At 38.6% G+C, this 18,596-nt stretch overlaps 1 protein-coding gene across 1 annotated transcript in view; it reads right to left on the bottom strand.

The window, feature by feature from the left end:
• fryl (furry homolog, like) overlaps window positions 1-18,596 on the bottom strand; it is a 164,999-nt gene that overhangs the window by 121,935 nt on the left and 24,468 nt on the right. The window contains exon 3 of the mRNA XM_007892728.2: window positions 6,710-6,763. Coding sequence (XP_007890919.1) covers window positions 6,710-6,763 — 54 coding nt within the window. The remainder of the gene's footprint in view (window positions 1-6,709; window positions 6,764-18,596) is intronic.

Below are 18,596 nucleotides of genomic sequence, written 5' to 3' on the forward strand. Positions count from 1 at the left end.
TCAATCTCTCTCTAGTATATCAATAACTACTTTTGCACATCTGCTTTTGGTTTGGGTGAAAAAATCTTGCAATCTCAAGCGTTGCAGGAGGCTTGTTCATTTTATTTTAATGTTCTCTACTTCTGCACTTAAAAAGTACATGCTGAATAACCTGTTTGCCTCAACAAATGTCCCTCTTCTTGAAATCTTACTAATTACACCAATATCCACTGGAAGTCGTCACAAAATTTTAATACAAACTGATCTGAGTTTACTTCGATCTCAGATCTATTAAACCAAATGACTATCAGTGTTGGAAGGATCAGTTTACAAATTTGTTCATATGAGGTTGAAGACCTACCTCTATGGTGTCGGGTAAATTGATTATACTTTAAAAATAATATTATAGTAAAGCCAATTCCAATTCTCCTGGTCGTATGTGTCCTAAGGGACTAAGGATGCCCAAATCATAAAACGACAGTATTGGGTCGAGCTCTACTCTGGAGTTTTCAGCTCTAATCTCCTGGTGTCCTGCCAACAATCTCCCAAATAAAATTGATATCTCACTCCATGGCTGTTTGTGGGACACTGTTGTGCACAAACTGGCTGCCCCGTTTCGCCCACAAAATACACAGTCAAACCACTTTATAGTCTATCCTGTGAAGCGTTTGAGATGTCTTGATAATGTGATAAGGCACTGTATCAAATGCAAGGATTACTATTATTGTCTTCCTGTTGCTTCATTCTATAAGACTCTCTGAGTCTATATGTTCTTGTATATTGGGCATGATATGGACTGATGCAATGGGCTAACCTCAAAAACAGGTTGCTGCGGTGTACCCATCAAACAAACTGGTTGAAAACCTGTAGTCATTAGCTCAGTTAAGCATAACAATCCTCAGAATTGTTTTCCTTTCTTAAAAATCACTAGAAACACATTGTATCACTGTTGCTTTTTTTTGCCACAAATGCCACAAGAATAGAACACATAGAAAAATAGTACACTACAATTAAGGATTGAAAATGTATAAAAAGCAGTTTTGAACTGTAAAATATAAAAGAATCCTTAATAATTTGATATATTGCCTTATCACAGCTCAAAGAGCCCACAGATATACTGTGGTGTGACAGTGTATATTTTGAATATTGGGTAAAAAGATTTGAAACAATCAATTAATAAATGTCTATAACTAGTTTTCTATTGTTTGTTTCAAAAAATGAAGTTATGCCAAACTTGAAATTTATACTTTGCGCCTTTTTAAAAATATAATGATTCTGGAAGCCAATATAGTTCCCAATAGTGCATTCCAATGAATATAATACGTCACAGATAAGCTCAGATCTGTACAGTAGCACGGAGAATAGTCTAGTTACAGACAATCATTACAATTAAACTTAGCACATACTTTTTTTTATCCTTGGAACTTTCCTTGGATGCAGAAAAAGGCATTTTTGGAAGATTTGACCGGGAGTAGCTATTGTAATCACTATACAGATTTGATTTTGGTCCAAATACTGTAATACAATGTTAGAGAAGCTCAAAGGTAAATTTGGCTCAATCGGAATTATCTCTCTTTGCAAACACAGAGCTATATTCTCACTTCTTCTGCTATTTGTTTTAGTATTAGCATGCTTAACAACTACTTCTTTCCGTAAGAGAACCACAAATCATGAATATCTACGTTGCTAACCAGAAAAATGAGGATAATATTATGGTCATGCTTTTGTTACCTTTAACTAACAAACTTTGCAATTTACTGAAGTCACCATAACTTTGTATGGGGGCGGTGGGGGGTGTAGCTACTCCTCAACCTAGCAATATTGCTTTTATTTTTTTAAAAAAATTGGACAGGAGAACTCTTAAAAGATATTAAGATAAATATTAAAGATAAATTCCCATTATGCAGCAACCCCTCTTGTCCAAGGAATGGATTTTTCTATTTCATTAGAATATCGAGTAGGAAAGCATGCAGCGAGGAGAATCTGCAATGGCCCATGACTTCATGAATTAGAAGAAAATCAGTTTATCCATACAAAATGTACTGCACTTAAGATGCTTAGTTTGTTTGGGAGTGAGTGCATTAATGAATTTGATATAGGAACCTAGGAAAACAGGAACAGGCCATTCAGCACATCAAGCTGGTTTATTAGATTTATCTGGTTTATCAGATCTCAGCAATGTTTAAATCCCATTTCCCTGACCTTGCGCCATGTCTCTTAACAACAACAAATTGCATTTATATAGTGCCTTTCCCTCACCCTGCCCGCCCCACCATCAGCAGTCGGGCCTTAAGTCTTTCTAACCCTATCCTCTGGAACTCCATCTTGGAATCCCATTGTCTCACTCCCTCCCTCGCCTCCTTCTAGGCCCATCTCAAGACCTTCTTTTTGACCGTGCCCCCTTGCTCCACCCCCTTGCTCTCCACCCTTCTTGAATCAGCTCGGTTGCAAACCCGACTGTCCAGTGTCTTGGGACATCCCTCCCATATCCAAGTATCTGCCTGTCTCTTTTTAAACATCCATATTAATTGCACTTCTATAGCTTTCTGGGTTAAGAGCATTCTACATCTTCACAACCCGCTATGTGAAAAAAAACGCTTTCTGACCTCAATTGTAATTCTCTCAGTTCTTAGCAGTAGTACATCATGAAAGGTGCCAACAACCTGTATTTAATATGTTTTTTAAAACAGGAAAAAAGTATAAGGAAGTACTTTCAAAGTACTCTCCCACTCAATACTAGAAAATATCTGTATAAAATGTTTTGTTGTTTCAATAAAAACATAAATTTCCTAACCGCCACAAGGGTCCACAAGCCAGGTTAACCCCACAGCTGCACTGAACTCTTTGGTGGCAGTATTTTCAAGTGGCTCAATAGAAAATAGTGGTGTGTGGGGCAGCAGAGAAGAGAGGAATCACTAAGAATCATTAAGCTTTACCAAAAGTTTGCTCACGCTACCAAAAAAAACTCTACATCCAGCTAATTATTTTGATAAATGCTTAACCTTACAATTCTCAAGCTGCATTGACATTCTCCAGAAGTAAATTAAGTTGAAACAAACTACATCGCATTTTATGAAATGTACCTGCACACGAGTACAGATGGTGATAGACACTGAAAGCCCTTGTGTATTTTCTGTTTGCAGATCAACCAGAAATTGATCATTAGGCAAAAAAAATGTCTCACCAGGGTCTTAATGACTGATGAACAGTCTTGATCTCATTCTATACTGCCAAATTAGATTTTAGTTCTGCATTAATATACCTACTTTGGCGACAGTACTGGAAAAGAACAAGATTGTTCATCAGTTAAACCGAGAGGATGGAAAAATCCTTTTCTGAATCTAGATCGATTTCCAGCTGCATACATCAACACAAACTATAAATAAAACTGTATAAAAGTCAATTGAACATTGTGTCATTTCAGGCTTTAGCAAGTTGGCTAAAACCATAAACTTGAGTTTAGGATTCTCAGCCACAAAATACGCAGACAATCCACTTTACAATATATTCTATGAGATGTCTCAATGATGCGATACATTAAATGGCCACCTAGTTTGTTTCCAAAAAATATTCACTATAATTTACAATAACTATTATAAAATGTGTAAACTGGTCTGAACTGTTAGTGGGTAAACCTGCAGATGAACATGGGAAGTATTCAAAAAAGTATTTGATACAATACAGAACAAGTACATACCCTTAACTTGCAAAAGCTCCAATCGGGTAGTTAAGCAACCATGGTGGACAAAAGAGTGAACTGTATTAAGCTAAAAGGCTTACTCAACTGCAAGAAAAAATGGAAATGCAGAGGACTGGGAGAACTACAAAAGGCAACAAAGGGATACAAAGAAAGTAATAAGAAGAGTAAAAAGGGAGTGTGAAAAAAAACTTGCAAGGGTTATTAAAACCAATAATAAAACCTTTTATAAATATATTAAGAGAATGGTCAAGGAAAATGTGGGTCTGTTAAAGACAGTTGTAGGTGAGACTTTTAACGAAAAATAAGGAAATGGCTGACTTGTTAAATAAATACTTCGCTACCGTTTTTATAGCAGAGGATGAGGACAAAATACCAGCTGTACAGGGTTACCTAAAAATAAGTCAAAGAAAAATGCTTAATAAAATTAATATAACTAAAAAAATGGTAAATAGAGAAAATAATGAAACTCAAGATAGACCAATCTCCAGTACCTGACAGTTTCCACCCCAGGTTGTTAAAGGAAATAGGAGAGGAAATTGCAGATGCATTTGTCATAATTTTCCAAAGCTCCCTTGATTTGGGAATTGTGCCCTGAGATTGGAAAATTGCAAATGTCACCCCTTTATTTAAGAAGGGAGGGAGGGAGAAACCAGTGAACTACAGACCTGTCAGCTTAATGTCAGTGTAGGGAAGTGTGAGGAAAATACTGGAATCCATCATCAGCGACAGAGTGACTGAACACTTGGACAGATATGAGCCAGTCAAAGAGAGTCAGCATGGGTTTGTGAAGGGTAGGTCATGTCTGACTAATCCAGTTGAATTTTTTGAGGAGGTCACTAAAATGGTGGATAAGAGCATGTCTATGGATGTTGTTTATATGGACTTTCAGAAGGCATCTGATAAGGTTCCACACAAAAGATTATGAGCAAAAATGGAAGCGCATGGAGTCAAAAGTAACCTTGTGACGTGGCTTGGTAATTCGTTGGGAGGCAGGAAACAGAGGGTAGGGATAAAGGGAACGTTCTCTGATTGGCGGGATATGACAAGTGGTGTTCCTCAGGGGTCTGGACTGGGACCCCATATATATATATGAATGACTTGGATGAAGGACTAGAAAGTTTTATATCCAAGTTTGCAGACGACATTAAGCTAGGAGGCTCAGTAAGTTGTGTAGATGGGAGTAGGAAGTTACAAAGGGACTTAAGACAGATTAAGTGAGTGGGCAAAGCTGTGGCAGATGGAATTCAATGTAGGGAAGTGTGAGGCCATCCACTATGGATGGAAAAACAATGAAGCAGAATATTTTATTAAAGGAAGAAATTAAGAACTGTGTACGAGCAAAGGGATTTGGGTGTCCATATCCAGGTGCAAAAAGTAATCAAAAAGGCGAATGAAATGTTGGCCTTTATCTCAAGGGGCCTGAAATACAAAGGGGAAGAGACGATGCGTCAGCTGAATAGAGCGTCAGTCAGACCCCATCTGGAGTACTGCATTCAGTTCTAGGTATCACACCTCAGGAAAGATATATTGGCCCTGGAGAGGGTGCAGTGCAGGTCCACCAGAACGTGACCAAACCTTAAAGGGCTAAGTTACGAAGAAAGGCTGTGTAAACTTGGATTTTATTCCCTTGAGTTCAGAAGGTTGAGGGGTGATTTGATTGAGGTGTTTAAGATGATAACAGGATTTGATACGGTAGATACAGAGAAGCTATTTGCTCTGGTAGGAGAATCCAAAACAAGGGTCATAGTCTTAAAATTAGAACCAGGCCATTTAAGAGTGAAATCAGGAAGCATTTTTTCACTCAAAGGGTGGTAGAAATCTGGAATTCTCTTCCACAAAAGGCCATGGATGCTGGATCCATCCACACCTTCAAAAATGAGGTTGATAGATCTTTGATAAGTCAGGGTATTAAGGGATATGGGCAAAAAGCGGGAAATTGGAATTGAAAGGATTAGTTGAGGTACAGATCATCTAATTAAATAGTGGAACAGGCTCGAAGGGCTGAATGGCCTTGTCTTGTTCCTATGTTCCTACCTGCATTGCACCTTAGAGGTAGAATTGCTACCACCACAAATTCTATTAGATTTGTCGGCTTCTCTGGGAGCATCAAAGCTTGTTTATGACACAAAATGGACTTACAAGGATAGATTTCAGCTGGCTCGCACCCAAAGCAACCACGCATTACTCATATCACATAGCCTTTTGTTTTGGAAACTGCACATTGAAGCTTATTAATATTTTATGAAGCAACCTTTCAATGGATCCACGGTATAAAATTTTTTCATTCTCTCTCCTTGGTTGTTTTACACTACATAAGCTTTTACATTTTTCACAACTGCAGTGAAATTTACGTCAAATTATCTCATGGCACAGAAGCATCTCTGGTTTACTAAAACCACAAGGTTCAAAATCTAACTCCTACCCAAATACTTTCTTGATGTTATGGTTTTCCTTATCATAAGATGGAAACAAAACACATTAATTAAATCATTTGTAACCCATATGGGGTTGCCAATCTTCTCTTGCACATATAAATTGAAGGAGAGACAAATAATGGTATTCATTTAATTTTGCAGTCCACTACAAATCTGACAGCTCTTTCATTCACATCATCGTTTAATGTCATCTATACTAATACCACAAAACAAACTAATCAATGTTTTGGTGAAAGGCAAGGAACCAAAGCGTATTTTTTTCTTGCTTTAAATGAAAATGATTTACTGTCTGAATTAATTAATGATCCCATTACAGTTAACATTGTCATTAACTACAAGACTTGCAGTAATGCTTTGTACAAATTAGTCTGTCAGTAGAAAATATGTTTCCACAGCAATATGATGCTACATGCTTATGGCCGAAGATTTATCACACAATCAATCTTAATGAAGTTAATTCTGAATTATATTAATAAGAAACAGCCATCCTGCATTTTCACAAGTAGTAGAATTTTTCGTAAGAAGTAGAGTAAATTCAAGCGTCTCAGCCATTGACAATCACATACAACAATCAAATGCCAATACCATTCCTTACCTGATCAAATTGTGAGTCTTCACCTCTTTGCAAAGATCTGGACAATGGTTTCTCCTAGAAGACAAAATAATAGTTGGTAACTTCTCTGTGCCTTCCAAACAACACTGGTGTCATAATGCCTACATTGAGCAAAGAAAAACAAATTGCTGCAAATCTCCAATGTCCCTGGTAAATAATATGTTTCCTAAGACAGTTACCTCAATATTTTTAAAAGTAGTGGGAACCATGTTAACATCTCTTCAAGGCAATACCAGCATTTTGTATCAAGTGACTATTGTACTTACAATGTTTGATTTGACTACTGAAGGACCCCAAAATCAGTGAACTAAAGAACAGCACTATGAAGAAAATATAAAGTCAGTTTTTCCTAAAATTGTAAGACTTTGTTTTCAACACTTCACTGGTTTAATGTTCTCGAGACAGATTAAGGCTGTGGTTGGTTCATCACGGTTTCAGGCATAGCGATACATGGACAGAAAGGTGTGGAAGGCATTCTGAAGAGGAAAATAATTCCATTGGTGGCAGAGATTCTAGATTTATCGGTTGCAGAAGAATGTGGTTTACAGAAAATAATCTTCTACATACATTGTGGAGCTCTTTTTATGATAACAATGTAATCATAATCATAGTTGCTAATTTAGCTAACAGCAACTTTATAAATTCTTCACCCCTAGGGACCATTTGTTGGCCATCCTTGGAAGCTCTGTAGATCACGAATGATGGTGCAAGTGGGATCTATATAAAAGCACTAGATATAACTAATTGCAGGAACGGGATAAGACCATTCAACTCATTGAACCATTTATTTGATCATGGCAGACCTGTAAACCTATTTCCCCACCATTTCTCCATATTCCAGTATTTCTCTTTTATAAATCTCAATCAATTCGACATCTACAGCCTTCTAAAGCAGTGCATTCTAAGTCTGAAAAAATGTTTTCTGATCTTATTTCTACCCTATGTGGCCCAAGGAAAAACATCCCTGCAGTCAATCCAAGTTTGAAGCCAGAATTTGATATAAATCAAAATTTTTCACAAAAACAGTGCCCCAGGCAAACACATACTCAGTATCCGAATGGAAGATCTTACTTGGCAATTACCCAAAGATATGTGACTATCCAGGTTTGGCAAAGTAAAGCATCAAGTGTAAGTAGCGTTTGCAATGCAATCAGAGGATTGAGCAAAGGTGTTATAAAGGGAGCTTAATAAGAGTATGCAACAGATGTTCGATATAGATAAGCCGAAACATGGTGCTACATACAAATGAATCTCTTAAACAAAAGTTCCTCCCTTTTGATTTCCTCATCCAGCTATAGTGTGTGAGGGTGACAGACGGGAGAAACAGTTATAATCCTATTATTTAGACAAACTGAAATTAATCATCATTGCTTTGCAAACAGTTAGCTTTCAAACACCCAGGGCTATGTCAGTCTACAGTTTTTAGCAGCTTCCTTTTTTGTAGAGGAACCCAAACTTAAATATTGACCTCTTTATAAAATTTTTAGTTTCAGTAAATTACAAAAATGTGGATTACTTAATAAGAAACCACTTGTTTGTGCACATTTCCTATCACAGGGAACAGAAAGAATGCTTCACTTATATAAATTGTTAGTCAGAACTCAATTGGAGTATTATGTCCAGTTTTCGTCACCCCAATTTAGGAAGGATGCTATTTGGGAGACAGTAGAGATTTACTCGGGTGATGCCAAGGATGGCATCTCAATACTCATTGATATATGAATAGATAATAGAGGAATTGGGCCTATTTTCATCGACAGAGATCTTTAAAAGAATGAGAAATTTTGATAGAATTTTTTTCTGACTCACTGATGGATCAGTTACTAGAAGGTATCAATTTAATTTAATTACTAAGGGAGCAAAGGGCGATTGAGTCTTTTTTGTACACACACTTGTTAGGATGTCGAATGCCTTGCGGAAGCAGTGATGGAGACTGAATCCATGTTAGCTTTCAAGAGAGAACTAAATAAACATCTAAAGAGGAATAACCTACAAGGGGTATGGGCAAAAGGCAAGTAAATGGGACTGAATGGATTGCTCTGGCAGAAGCAGCACAAACACAATGAACTTTCTTTGCAGTAAAGTTCAATGCCTCTAAACAATAGGCATGCTTCATATTTTAAACTCATTTCCACTATAAAACATTTTTTAATAACAGGACCATCAGAAAATCCAGTCCAGAATACAAACCAACCACTCGCTTTGCTTAAATCAATACTAACTAAAGGGATGCTCAAGAAACAGAAAAGTAAAAACGTTTCTAGTTACTTGATTGGCACAATGTGAAAAAAAAACTGTATTGCAATGCTGTATTTCCACCTAATATTAAAAATGAAAGCAAAGTTCATTAGCTTGCAATGAAATTCAATACTAAAAATATTCATGGTTCCTAAGGGCGCTTCTTATCTCTAGTCCTGCCACCCCTTCTGCATTTTGATTTTGGAAGTGACCGGTAAACTAACAGTCATTGACTTGTCCTTTTTAGTCAGCAAGTAACTGTATGACTACGACCACTGCAGTGTTAAATAAAACCATGGCTACGTGGCATTTCTTACTGCAATGTAGTTTCCACTCTGCACTGCGTAATTGCTGATCTGGAGACTTAAATCCACTGTGTGTATTGATAGTGATACAGCATTGTCATGACATCACTGCACTGCAGTCTGCACTACAGAATACACCTATGGAACTCAGTTATTCACATCTAAGTTTGCTGCAGTATAGGTACATCAATAGTGCTGCTTGAAATTGCTCCACACAAATTGCTTGGCTCCAAGTGAATATTTCTGCTGAAGCAAATAGTGAGGAGGTAGCAATGAAAACTCCAACCAAATCCACATACAATCTGGAATAGAATTTGTAACTAGGCATCCTCCAGGAGTACATTTAAAATCATACAACACCCATATAGCACTGATTTCATGGCTGTCAGACAGTACTATGTGCAAACTGGTTTCCACAATCACCTACAAAACAAAAAGTCACTAAGTCCTGGTCACAGAGCACATCATTTATAACCTTGACGAGTGCAGTCTCAGTGCTGTGAGCAGGGCAGAAACCAGACTGACAGGGCTTGAGCAGGGAGTGGGAGAAAAGGTGTGAGCGAAGTTGGGTTGCGATGAAGCATTCCAGGACTTTAGAAAGGGTAGGCTTGAGATGGGCTGGTGGTTAACAAAGTTTGACAGAACAGGGCTTTTTTTTTAAAGGAGAGGGATAATGACAGCATTTTTCAGGGGGAGCAGGACGATGGTGGGGTGGAAGGGACAGGGGACTTGCAGCAGGCTTTTGTTAGCAGTTATGCAAATGATACCCAAATCTATTTTGGTTGAGAACTATTCTAGTTGCGATCCCAGTCCTACCGATGTTCTGACTGTCAGCTTGTCTGACATCGAGACCTTGATGATCCACAGAGCTGAATGCAGACAAGACAGAAGCTATCGTCCATGGCTCCTTGTCAACACATTCTCACCTGCGGTTCTGAACTCTTTGACTTTCCCTGCCAATCCTTCAGACTCACCAAACCTGTACACAACCTTAGCGTAAAGTTCAATTCCTAATTATCCTCCCTACCCCGCATCAGGTGCCTGACCAGTACTGCCCTCCTCAACTTCATTAGCTGCCTTCACCCCCATTGTGTTTTGAAAACTGCACGTTTCTCATCCTCGCTGCTCCACCATTGAGGGCTGCACTTTCAACTACTATGAGAACTGTTCTAGTTGCGATCCCAGTCCTACTGATATGCCATATTTATATATTACTGATTTGAATACTGAAATATTCTTATTGCACCAAAAACATAATAGTTAGTGCTGCAGAGGATCATGTATCAACTACCATCTCTCAGGTTTTTGGGTTGCAACGATGCCTTGAATTTCTGGAATTCCCTGCCTCAATCCCTTCGTTGTGCTCCCAATTTTACCAATTTTCTGGATGGAATAATAATGCAACACCTGAAGACTTTCCTCTTCGACTGTGCCTTCGATCACCTCCCCTCTCTTTCCAGCTCGGCGTCAACCACACTACTGTTAAGTGCTTCAAGATACTACCTGCGTGAAAGGTGCTATATAAAGGCAAGTTCTTATTGTTGTAGTTTGTTACTATTCTTGCATTAACAACTGTTTATAGTTACTGAAGGAACCTGACACTTAACAGATGGAACTGTTAGTTATGTGTCATGAGTAGATAATCTGATATTCCATTATATGTCATTATGCTTAGGCCCTTTACCATACCGGAATCAGACATTTGAACATGTCTCTCTTTTGGGAGCGATCATGACTATATAGTATAAGTGAAACAGAGAAACCAAGGATAGTGACATTCTCCGCACCTCTATTCCAAACCACACAAAAGAATATGATCTCACTGAAGGAATAGAGAATTTGATAAAAAATGAGTACATACTGGCATCTACCCAGCAGGATATGATTTGAAGAAGTGGAAAAACCTGAGAGATAGTAGTTGATTCATGATCCTCTGCAGCACTAACTATTATGTTTTTGGTGATTGACTAATGGGCTATTTTATCGTTTGTGCCATAATCAAGGTAGGAATGGATAAAGTCTCACCAACTATTGCATCTGGCTCGTGCAATAAAAATTGGTTGGTGCAGTATTCAAATCAGTAATATATAAACAGCAATATATAAACTATTTGGATAGGTACTTAAAAAGACAAAAAAATGCAGGGCTATGTGTTAAGAGCGGGGGAGTGGAACCAGTTGGTAGCTCTTTCAAAGAGCCGAAACAGGCACAATGCGCCGAATGACCTTCTGTGCTGTAAGATTGACCTGATGACAAGTTGACCTGAAGGCTGTGAACATTTGCAAAGTAAAATACATGTTCAGCCTAAGCACATAAATAGCAGCTTGCCATACATCATAACCACCCATACTGCAAGTCTGATCAGATAGTACTGAGAATGTTAGTGCCTCTCCTGCATTACTTGTAAGGTTGGAATTCGGAAATCTAGGTCAATGGTTCTTGTAGAGGTATATGCACACATGGTCCTGTACAAACTTGTGCCACATCGTCATTATTACCAAAAGTATTTTTTCCTTGGCATGTCTAAAGCATGACTACTTGAAGGATGGGTAACCTGAATACAGTCCTTATTAAATGCACATCACTTGCCCACCCTCTTGCCCCAGGTGAGTAGGAAAAGAGGGATTTCATACCTTCCAGTTCTAAACATCTGCACTTCTCACTTATTTTGAATTAAAAATACCACTGGCATATTTACCAGATTTCTTTCAGCTGGTTTCCCATGTCAAATTTTCCCATGTCAAACCCAAAACAAGAGTATCAAACTCAGCAACATAGCTCTGCAAATGCAGAGGTGGAGTCTGACTGTCTAAAAAGTACTTTACTCATCAGAGCTGGAAGAATCTACAGTACATCATACTGTAGACAGCAAATAAAGCTTTAGATTTTCTTTTATTTTTTAAGGACTTTTTTGCACCAGAGATCGCAAAACTGATCTTTAACAACTTCACAAATACACTATTACATATCCAAGAGTTCTACTGCATGCGCCAATTGCAAACATTATTTCCACATTATGAACAAAAACTCTTACTAGACGTCAGAACAATGGATCGACTCAGTCCAGTCTAAAACAAAGTCGTAATGTTATTTGTAAATCAGTTACAGCTGCTGAGGGACAACAAATAACTCAGTCAACCATATAAACAACAGTCTTGTTTACTTCTGAATAAATATGATCTAATAATCAGCAGGTATTTCCATTGAATTTGCAAGTAGAATATCAGAAATTTTGTTTGCTGCCCTAGTTCATAGTTAATCTAAAAGGGACTTTAGGAGGAGATTATGAGAATAATAATAATACTTGCATTTGATATAGCGCCTTGTCATGTCTTTGAGACGTCACAAAGCATATACTGTAAACTGAATTGACAATATATTTTGTGGGCAAAACGTGGAACTATTTTGTGAGCGAGAACATGAAACTCACTGCCGGATAATACAGTTGAAGCAAAAATCAATCCACGACTGTTTGTGGGTGAAGGCTGATTTGGAGCATAAACACCAGAAAAGGACTGGTTTGGTCGAATGGCCAATTTCCCCGTCATATCATTCTTTGTATATCTACGTAATGAACAAGCAGAAAGGGGTGAGGCCAGGATAATGGACTCATTTAAGAAACAATTTGGTGATAGTCCAAGTACTCTGGAAGGTTAACATCAAGTGGGCTGAAGGACCTTCTTCATCCAAAACCAGTTATTATGTAATACCTGCCCTTTCACCTCCTCCCAGACCACTATCCAAAGGCCGCAAACACAGCTTCCATATAAGACAGCGGTTTGCATGTACTACCACCATGTAGTATACTGTATCTGCTGCTCATGGTGTGGTCTCCTCTATATTGGGGAGACTAAGCGCAGATTGGGTGACTGATTTGCAGAACACCTCCGCTCTGTACGCAAGGTCAACCCTGATCTTCTGGTCCTGCCATTTTAACACACTTCCATTCACAGTCTGACCTCTCCATCCATGATCTCCTATGCTGTTCCAATGATCCACAACGAAAGCTTGAGGAACAGCATCTTATCTATCTGCTGGGGACCCTACAGCCCTCCGGCCTCCATAAAGTAAGTGAATTGACTGTATATTTGTGGGCGAAACGCGGCAGGCAATTGCGCACAGCAGTGTCCCACAAACAGTCATGGATTGAAAATGACCAATTTATTATTGTTTTGTTTTTTGGAGGGATTATTATTAGGCGTGTGGAGTAAGGAAACTTACCCAAGGTTTGCCAGGTGTCTCACTTGCAAGGCGAGTGCTCTAACCACTGAGCTACAGGACTCCATGTGTGACTCCATAAAAGCTCACCTTCCCCCCTCACCCTCTTTCTGTTACCAGAAGAGTTATCTTCTGTTATCATTACAATCATCACCCCAGACACTCTTTGCCTCTCTCTGGTGTGTTGCCCTGCACTATTAACACCTCTTCTCCCCACTTTTGTTTCAACCCAACCCCACTTTTGTTGTATAACCCCCCTTTTGTTTTACGCCACTATCTCCTCTTTAATCCATCAACTAAAACATTCTCTCCTTTGCCTTACAATGTCTTATTTGCCGTCCTTGTCCTGCCTCCATCGCTCAAACTTGTCCTTAAAAACCTCTGCCTCCCAACATGCCCCTGCTCTGTCGAAGGGTCGTGGACCCGAAAGGTTGACTCAATTTCCTTTCTCCGTAGATGCTGTCTGACCTGCTGCGTTTTCCCAGCTCTCTCTGTTTTTGTTTCAGATTCCAGCATCTGCATTATATTGTGTTTTGTACCAGTTATTATCTTCCAGCTCCCAGTTTTATATGCTGAAATTGTCCCAATGTTTCCCAGTCGTGTCAGCTCTTCCTCCCTTTGTTCTCCTGCCTCATCTTTGCATCGCTGTGTTAGAATCAACCCCACTACATCATCTTCTCATTGACAAATTTGTACAATGCAGATCAACAGCTGCAAATCAAACAAAAAATTAAATGCACAAAAATTCCTAATTTTTCAAGGTTATTTTTTTCTAATGGTTGGTTTTTATTTATTTAAAAAAACTATTTTAGTGTGTTTAGAAGTGGGTGCCTTGAGCACTAGCTTTGAATCATATCAAGACAGGAGCAGTCCCACGGGGGCCTACAGAGGTGATTTCCGATCAAGCAGCAAACCTCAGCCATAAGAAATCCCTTATGAACACTTGGAACTCAGTGTTCTCGAGCTAAAGCATTCACATCTGTCAAGAGACCACAACGCCAGCCTGAACTCCATGTCTGATTGGAACGACAAGGTTTAAACACAAGGCTGCTCATGCATGCACAGTGTAAGCAGAAAAAGATGTGGAGGGGTTTGAGCGATTCTGGAGAAAGACACTGTTGAGGGAGAGACTTGTGAACATTAGGAGAACAAATTTAATTTTTGTGAATAAAGCCACATTAAAACTCTTGTTTTTTTAAAAAAGGAGCCCATGTTAGAAAGCATTCACACTATATAGTAATTGATACATAGATTCCCCACTGTTGGATACTAATTAATAAATAAGGATCAATGAAAGGGGATCAGGAGGTAGAGAAAGTAGGAAGCAGGAAGAACTCAGTAGAGGGTTTTTGGTGACTGATTTTTGTAACTGGTGAGCTAAAATAGAGTGTTCTACACATGTTTGTTGAGAACATAACACCCACTACAAGTAGAATATATTATGTAAAGAAAATAAGCCAAAGCTAACTTATCCACTGGAGCAGAATAAGGACATTAATTATAGAAAATTGGGTTTCAAATTCTTTACAGATAAAGTAGACCCAGAAAAGAGGAAATTTACAACCGAAAGTGGGTTGAATAAACCAAACCCACTATATATCGATTGATGATGGGTTAGATTTGATTGTATTGTAACTACATTAAATTCCTGATAACTCGACCATGGTTTAACTTGCCACCATCACTTCTCATCATGCTGTCAATATCCTAGCTGCTTTTATGTATTTATACATATGCCTAACTCATCACTCTGGATAACTTGCCACTGAACTGATTGCCCTTGGGAGTGTTGAGTTATCGGGAGTTTACTGTAGATTTCCTTTAGCCAATCGTATAGGTTATTGACAACTTTTCTGGGCATTCCTTTGCACATGGAATCATTATGTGTAACTGTGGGGTGGACTGTTCTGCAAAGGTAACAGTGCATGAAGAAATCCACATTGGATGTGCTCTTGGCAGTTCAAACATCTGAACTCTCATTGAAGAAGCCGATACAAATACCATGTGATATTCTTTTCCGTAGTTCAGTTAATCTCTTCAATACTTTTCCTGACTTTGGGGGCTGTATAATGACCATTTAAATGCCTGAATTATTCTGCATGATACTGCAGAAGCAGTACAAAGAGAACTAGTTCTTAAACAGCCTGACAATGCTGGTACTGGCACTCAATATACCCCACCTCATATTCTTCTGTGTGTCAGCCTGGCTCTGTTGTTAGCACTCTCACCTCTGAGTCAGAAGGTTGTGTGTTCAAACCCCAGTTTGGGACGGAACTCAATAGTGTAAGCTGACACTCCAGTGCAGGGTTGGGAGTATGCTGCATTACTGGAGGTGCTGCCCATCAGATAACATTAAACTGAGCTCCTGCCTGTTCAAGTGGACGTTAAAAATCCCATGGCACTATTCGAAAAGAGGAGGGAGTTTCTCCCAGTCCTAGACAATAATCCCCCAAACATAATTGGCCATTCACTTCATGGCTGTTTGTGGGACACTGCTATACGTTCAATTCCCTGTCGAAAAAGTATACAGTCCCTCTGCTTTACATTAAATTCTGTGAAGCACTTTGAGATGTCCTCCTGACATGAAAGAGCTATGCCAAATGCATAATTATTATTGTATATTGCAGGTATTGTTCCAATATGGAAACAATAACCACATATGCAAATATATAATTTCCCTGTCTCACTTTTCTTCTCTGGATTCTCCAGAGAAGGTTTGTGCAAACAATTAGTGTAAATAGCTATTTTTGACGCAGTCTGAGCTCAGCCCATTCCCAGCTTCAGTACTCCTGGCAGCAGTTTGCTGTTTATCTCAATTGCCAAGAAGTAGCTTCAACTTAGGACTTAAAATATATTATAAAGTGGATTGACTGTATTTTGTAGGTGAAACATTTATATAAATATAAATTTGTATTGTATCGTAAGCTATATTTCTACATTGCATTTTATTAAATCAGTTCTTACAAAATACATATATAGGATAACATGTCAAATGATGTAGTGAAGATTCAGGAGGCTGCCTCTGAGTGGGAGAGAAACTACTTCTGATTTATCTGTCCTTATTTTACTATGCTTTAGCATAGAAAAAAATTCCAAATCAGTCTGTTGTGAGACCAATTTATCATAATAATATCAAGTAAATAGGAACATTTATTTGAAAAGGGCACAGGCGTTGTGCACTCTGTGATTCAACAACACATCATTACTACATCAGCAGCCACTTCTTCACTGCTTCTATTGCATTGTGGAACCAATTTATCATAATAATACCAAATAAATAGGAACATTTATTTGCAAAAGGCATAGAAGCAGCCTGTCAATTTTCTGCAGGTTTTGATTTAGTTATGTAAAACTGATATCCCAAACAACTGAGAATTATTCTATCTGTAATAAATTGCATTATTCCTGGCCAGAATTATCTAGATCACAGCGTCTTTGTTCCAGGATTTACAGTGTCCTACACTTCTCAACAATAAATTGCACTTGCAAACTGCCTTCACTGAGAATGAATGTCTTGACATGCTTGGCAAACACAATGGTGAACCCTGAGTAGGAGATTTAAGGATGTTGACAAAAGCCACAGCCAAAGGGATACATTTTCATGCATGTACACCTGAACTAATCCTGATTTAGGAGGGAAGTCCTTTGAGTCAAGCTCAACCAAACTGAAGATAAAGCCAGACAATACATAGATAAGGTATGTGCCAGGAAAGGGAGTTCTGGTAATGGTAACACTGCAACATAACAGCAGCTGCAATTCTGAAAGTAGTAAACAAGCAAAATGTCACAGACATCAAACATCTCAAATATATGCTGCTCCTTATGATTATGCTTTGTCAACTGAAATATACTTTGTCAAATCAAATAAAGAATAAATTGGTGTCTGACACAAGTAGAAAATCATTGTCAAGCTTAATAGTATCCAAACGAAACCAATAATTCCAAGTATGCCACATAAACATGGAAATTCCTGAGTCTCTTCCTGGAGCAACGAATCCTGCTTACTGAATTCCAGAGAATATTAGGTGCAGGTTGGCATGATCCAAGGCTTGGGGACGCCAAATTGTGCAATGGAGTCTGCTGGAGTTGAACCAACTAAAAGCACATAGCGTGCCTCTGAAAGCTCTGTCTGGCAAGACCACCTTACCCATTAGGGCTTGGCTTGTGTAGTTTACAAGAGCTGAGTGGGGAGAATCCTTGCCCCGGGGCACCAGTCTGTCCATCCTAGACCTACTGATGAGCCAGGCTAGCTGGTTTATCATCATCATCAATGCCTTGGGAGTACTGGGGATCCATCTGAATTGGGATCCTGAATACCACAACCAGCACATGTCAACTCAGTTCTGACATTGTGTTGCCAAGCACATCGCCTTACAGGAAGAATAGTTCAAGAATTAAGGAAAACAGATGTCTACCACCAAATTATTTCTTTCAGCTTTCATATCCCAGCTCTCTGAACATTCACTTAAGACACCATCAACAGTTCAAAAAATGTTAAAGCATTGATTTGTGTAATGTGTCATGGCACTCAAACAGCACAGCAATCTTGCAAGCAGTGAGCTGTTTACTCTTACAATTTATTCAAATAACGTACAATACGCTCTCAGATGGAGTGTCCCTTCAGTGGAATGTTTGGCAGTGCAGACATTCATTAGAAAAGTGCAGACGCAACAGAATGCCAAGAGTTACAGTAAACAACCCATGTTATATTCCAGCTTCTGGAAGCTAATAACTCTACCAATAAGAAATTACTGACGGTAATGCAAAGTCAAAGCCTCAGGACATTCTCACCAGCCATGATAAATTATTTATGCCACCCCTGTAGAAATATCTAGGATCCCGTGACACAAGCTACTCATACCCGTGGGTTTTAAGACTCGTCAAAATACCCCTTTGATGCACTACCATCAATACAGTATGACATATAACAGTGCTATAAAATGCTTATGAAGTTTCATTTCATTAATCAAGAATGCAGATTGATGTTCATAAACTAGTTAATTATAGTACTTTAATTGCAAATTATGGTTACAAAGGGTAAGAAACAATGGGAAGGATACAGGTATCTCCTATGTTCCATATTATATTTTGGCACCATATCTGGGTGC

Source organism: Callorhinchus milii, unplaced genomic scaffold, assembly GCF_018977255.1.
Source record: "Callorhinchus milii isolate IMCB2004 unplaced genomic scaffold, IMCB_Cmil_1.0 Scaffold1, whole genome shotgun sequence".
NCBI lineage: Eukaryota > Metazoa > Chordata > Chondrichthyes > Chimaeriformes > Callorhinchidae > Callorhinchus > Callorhinchus milii.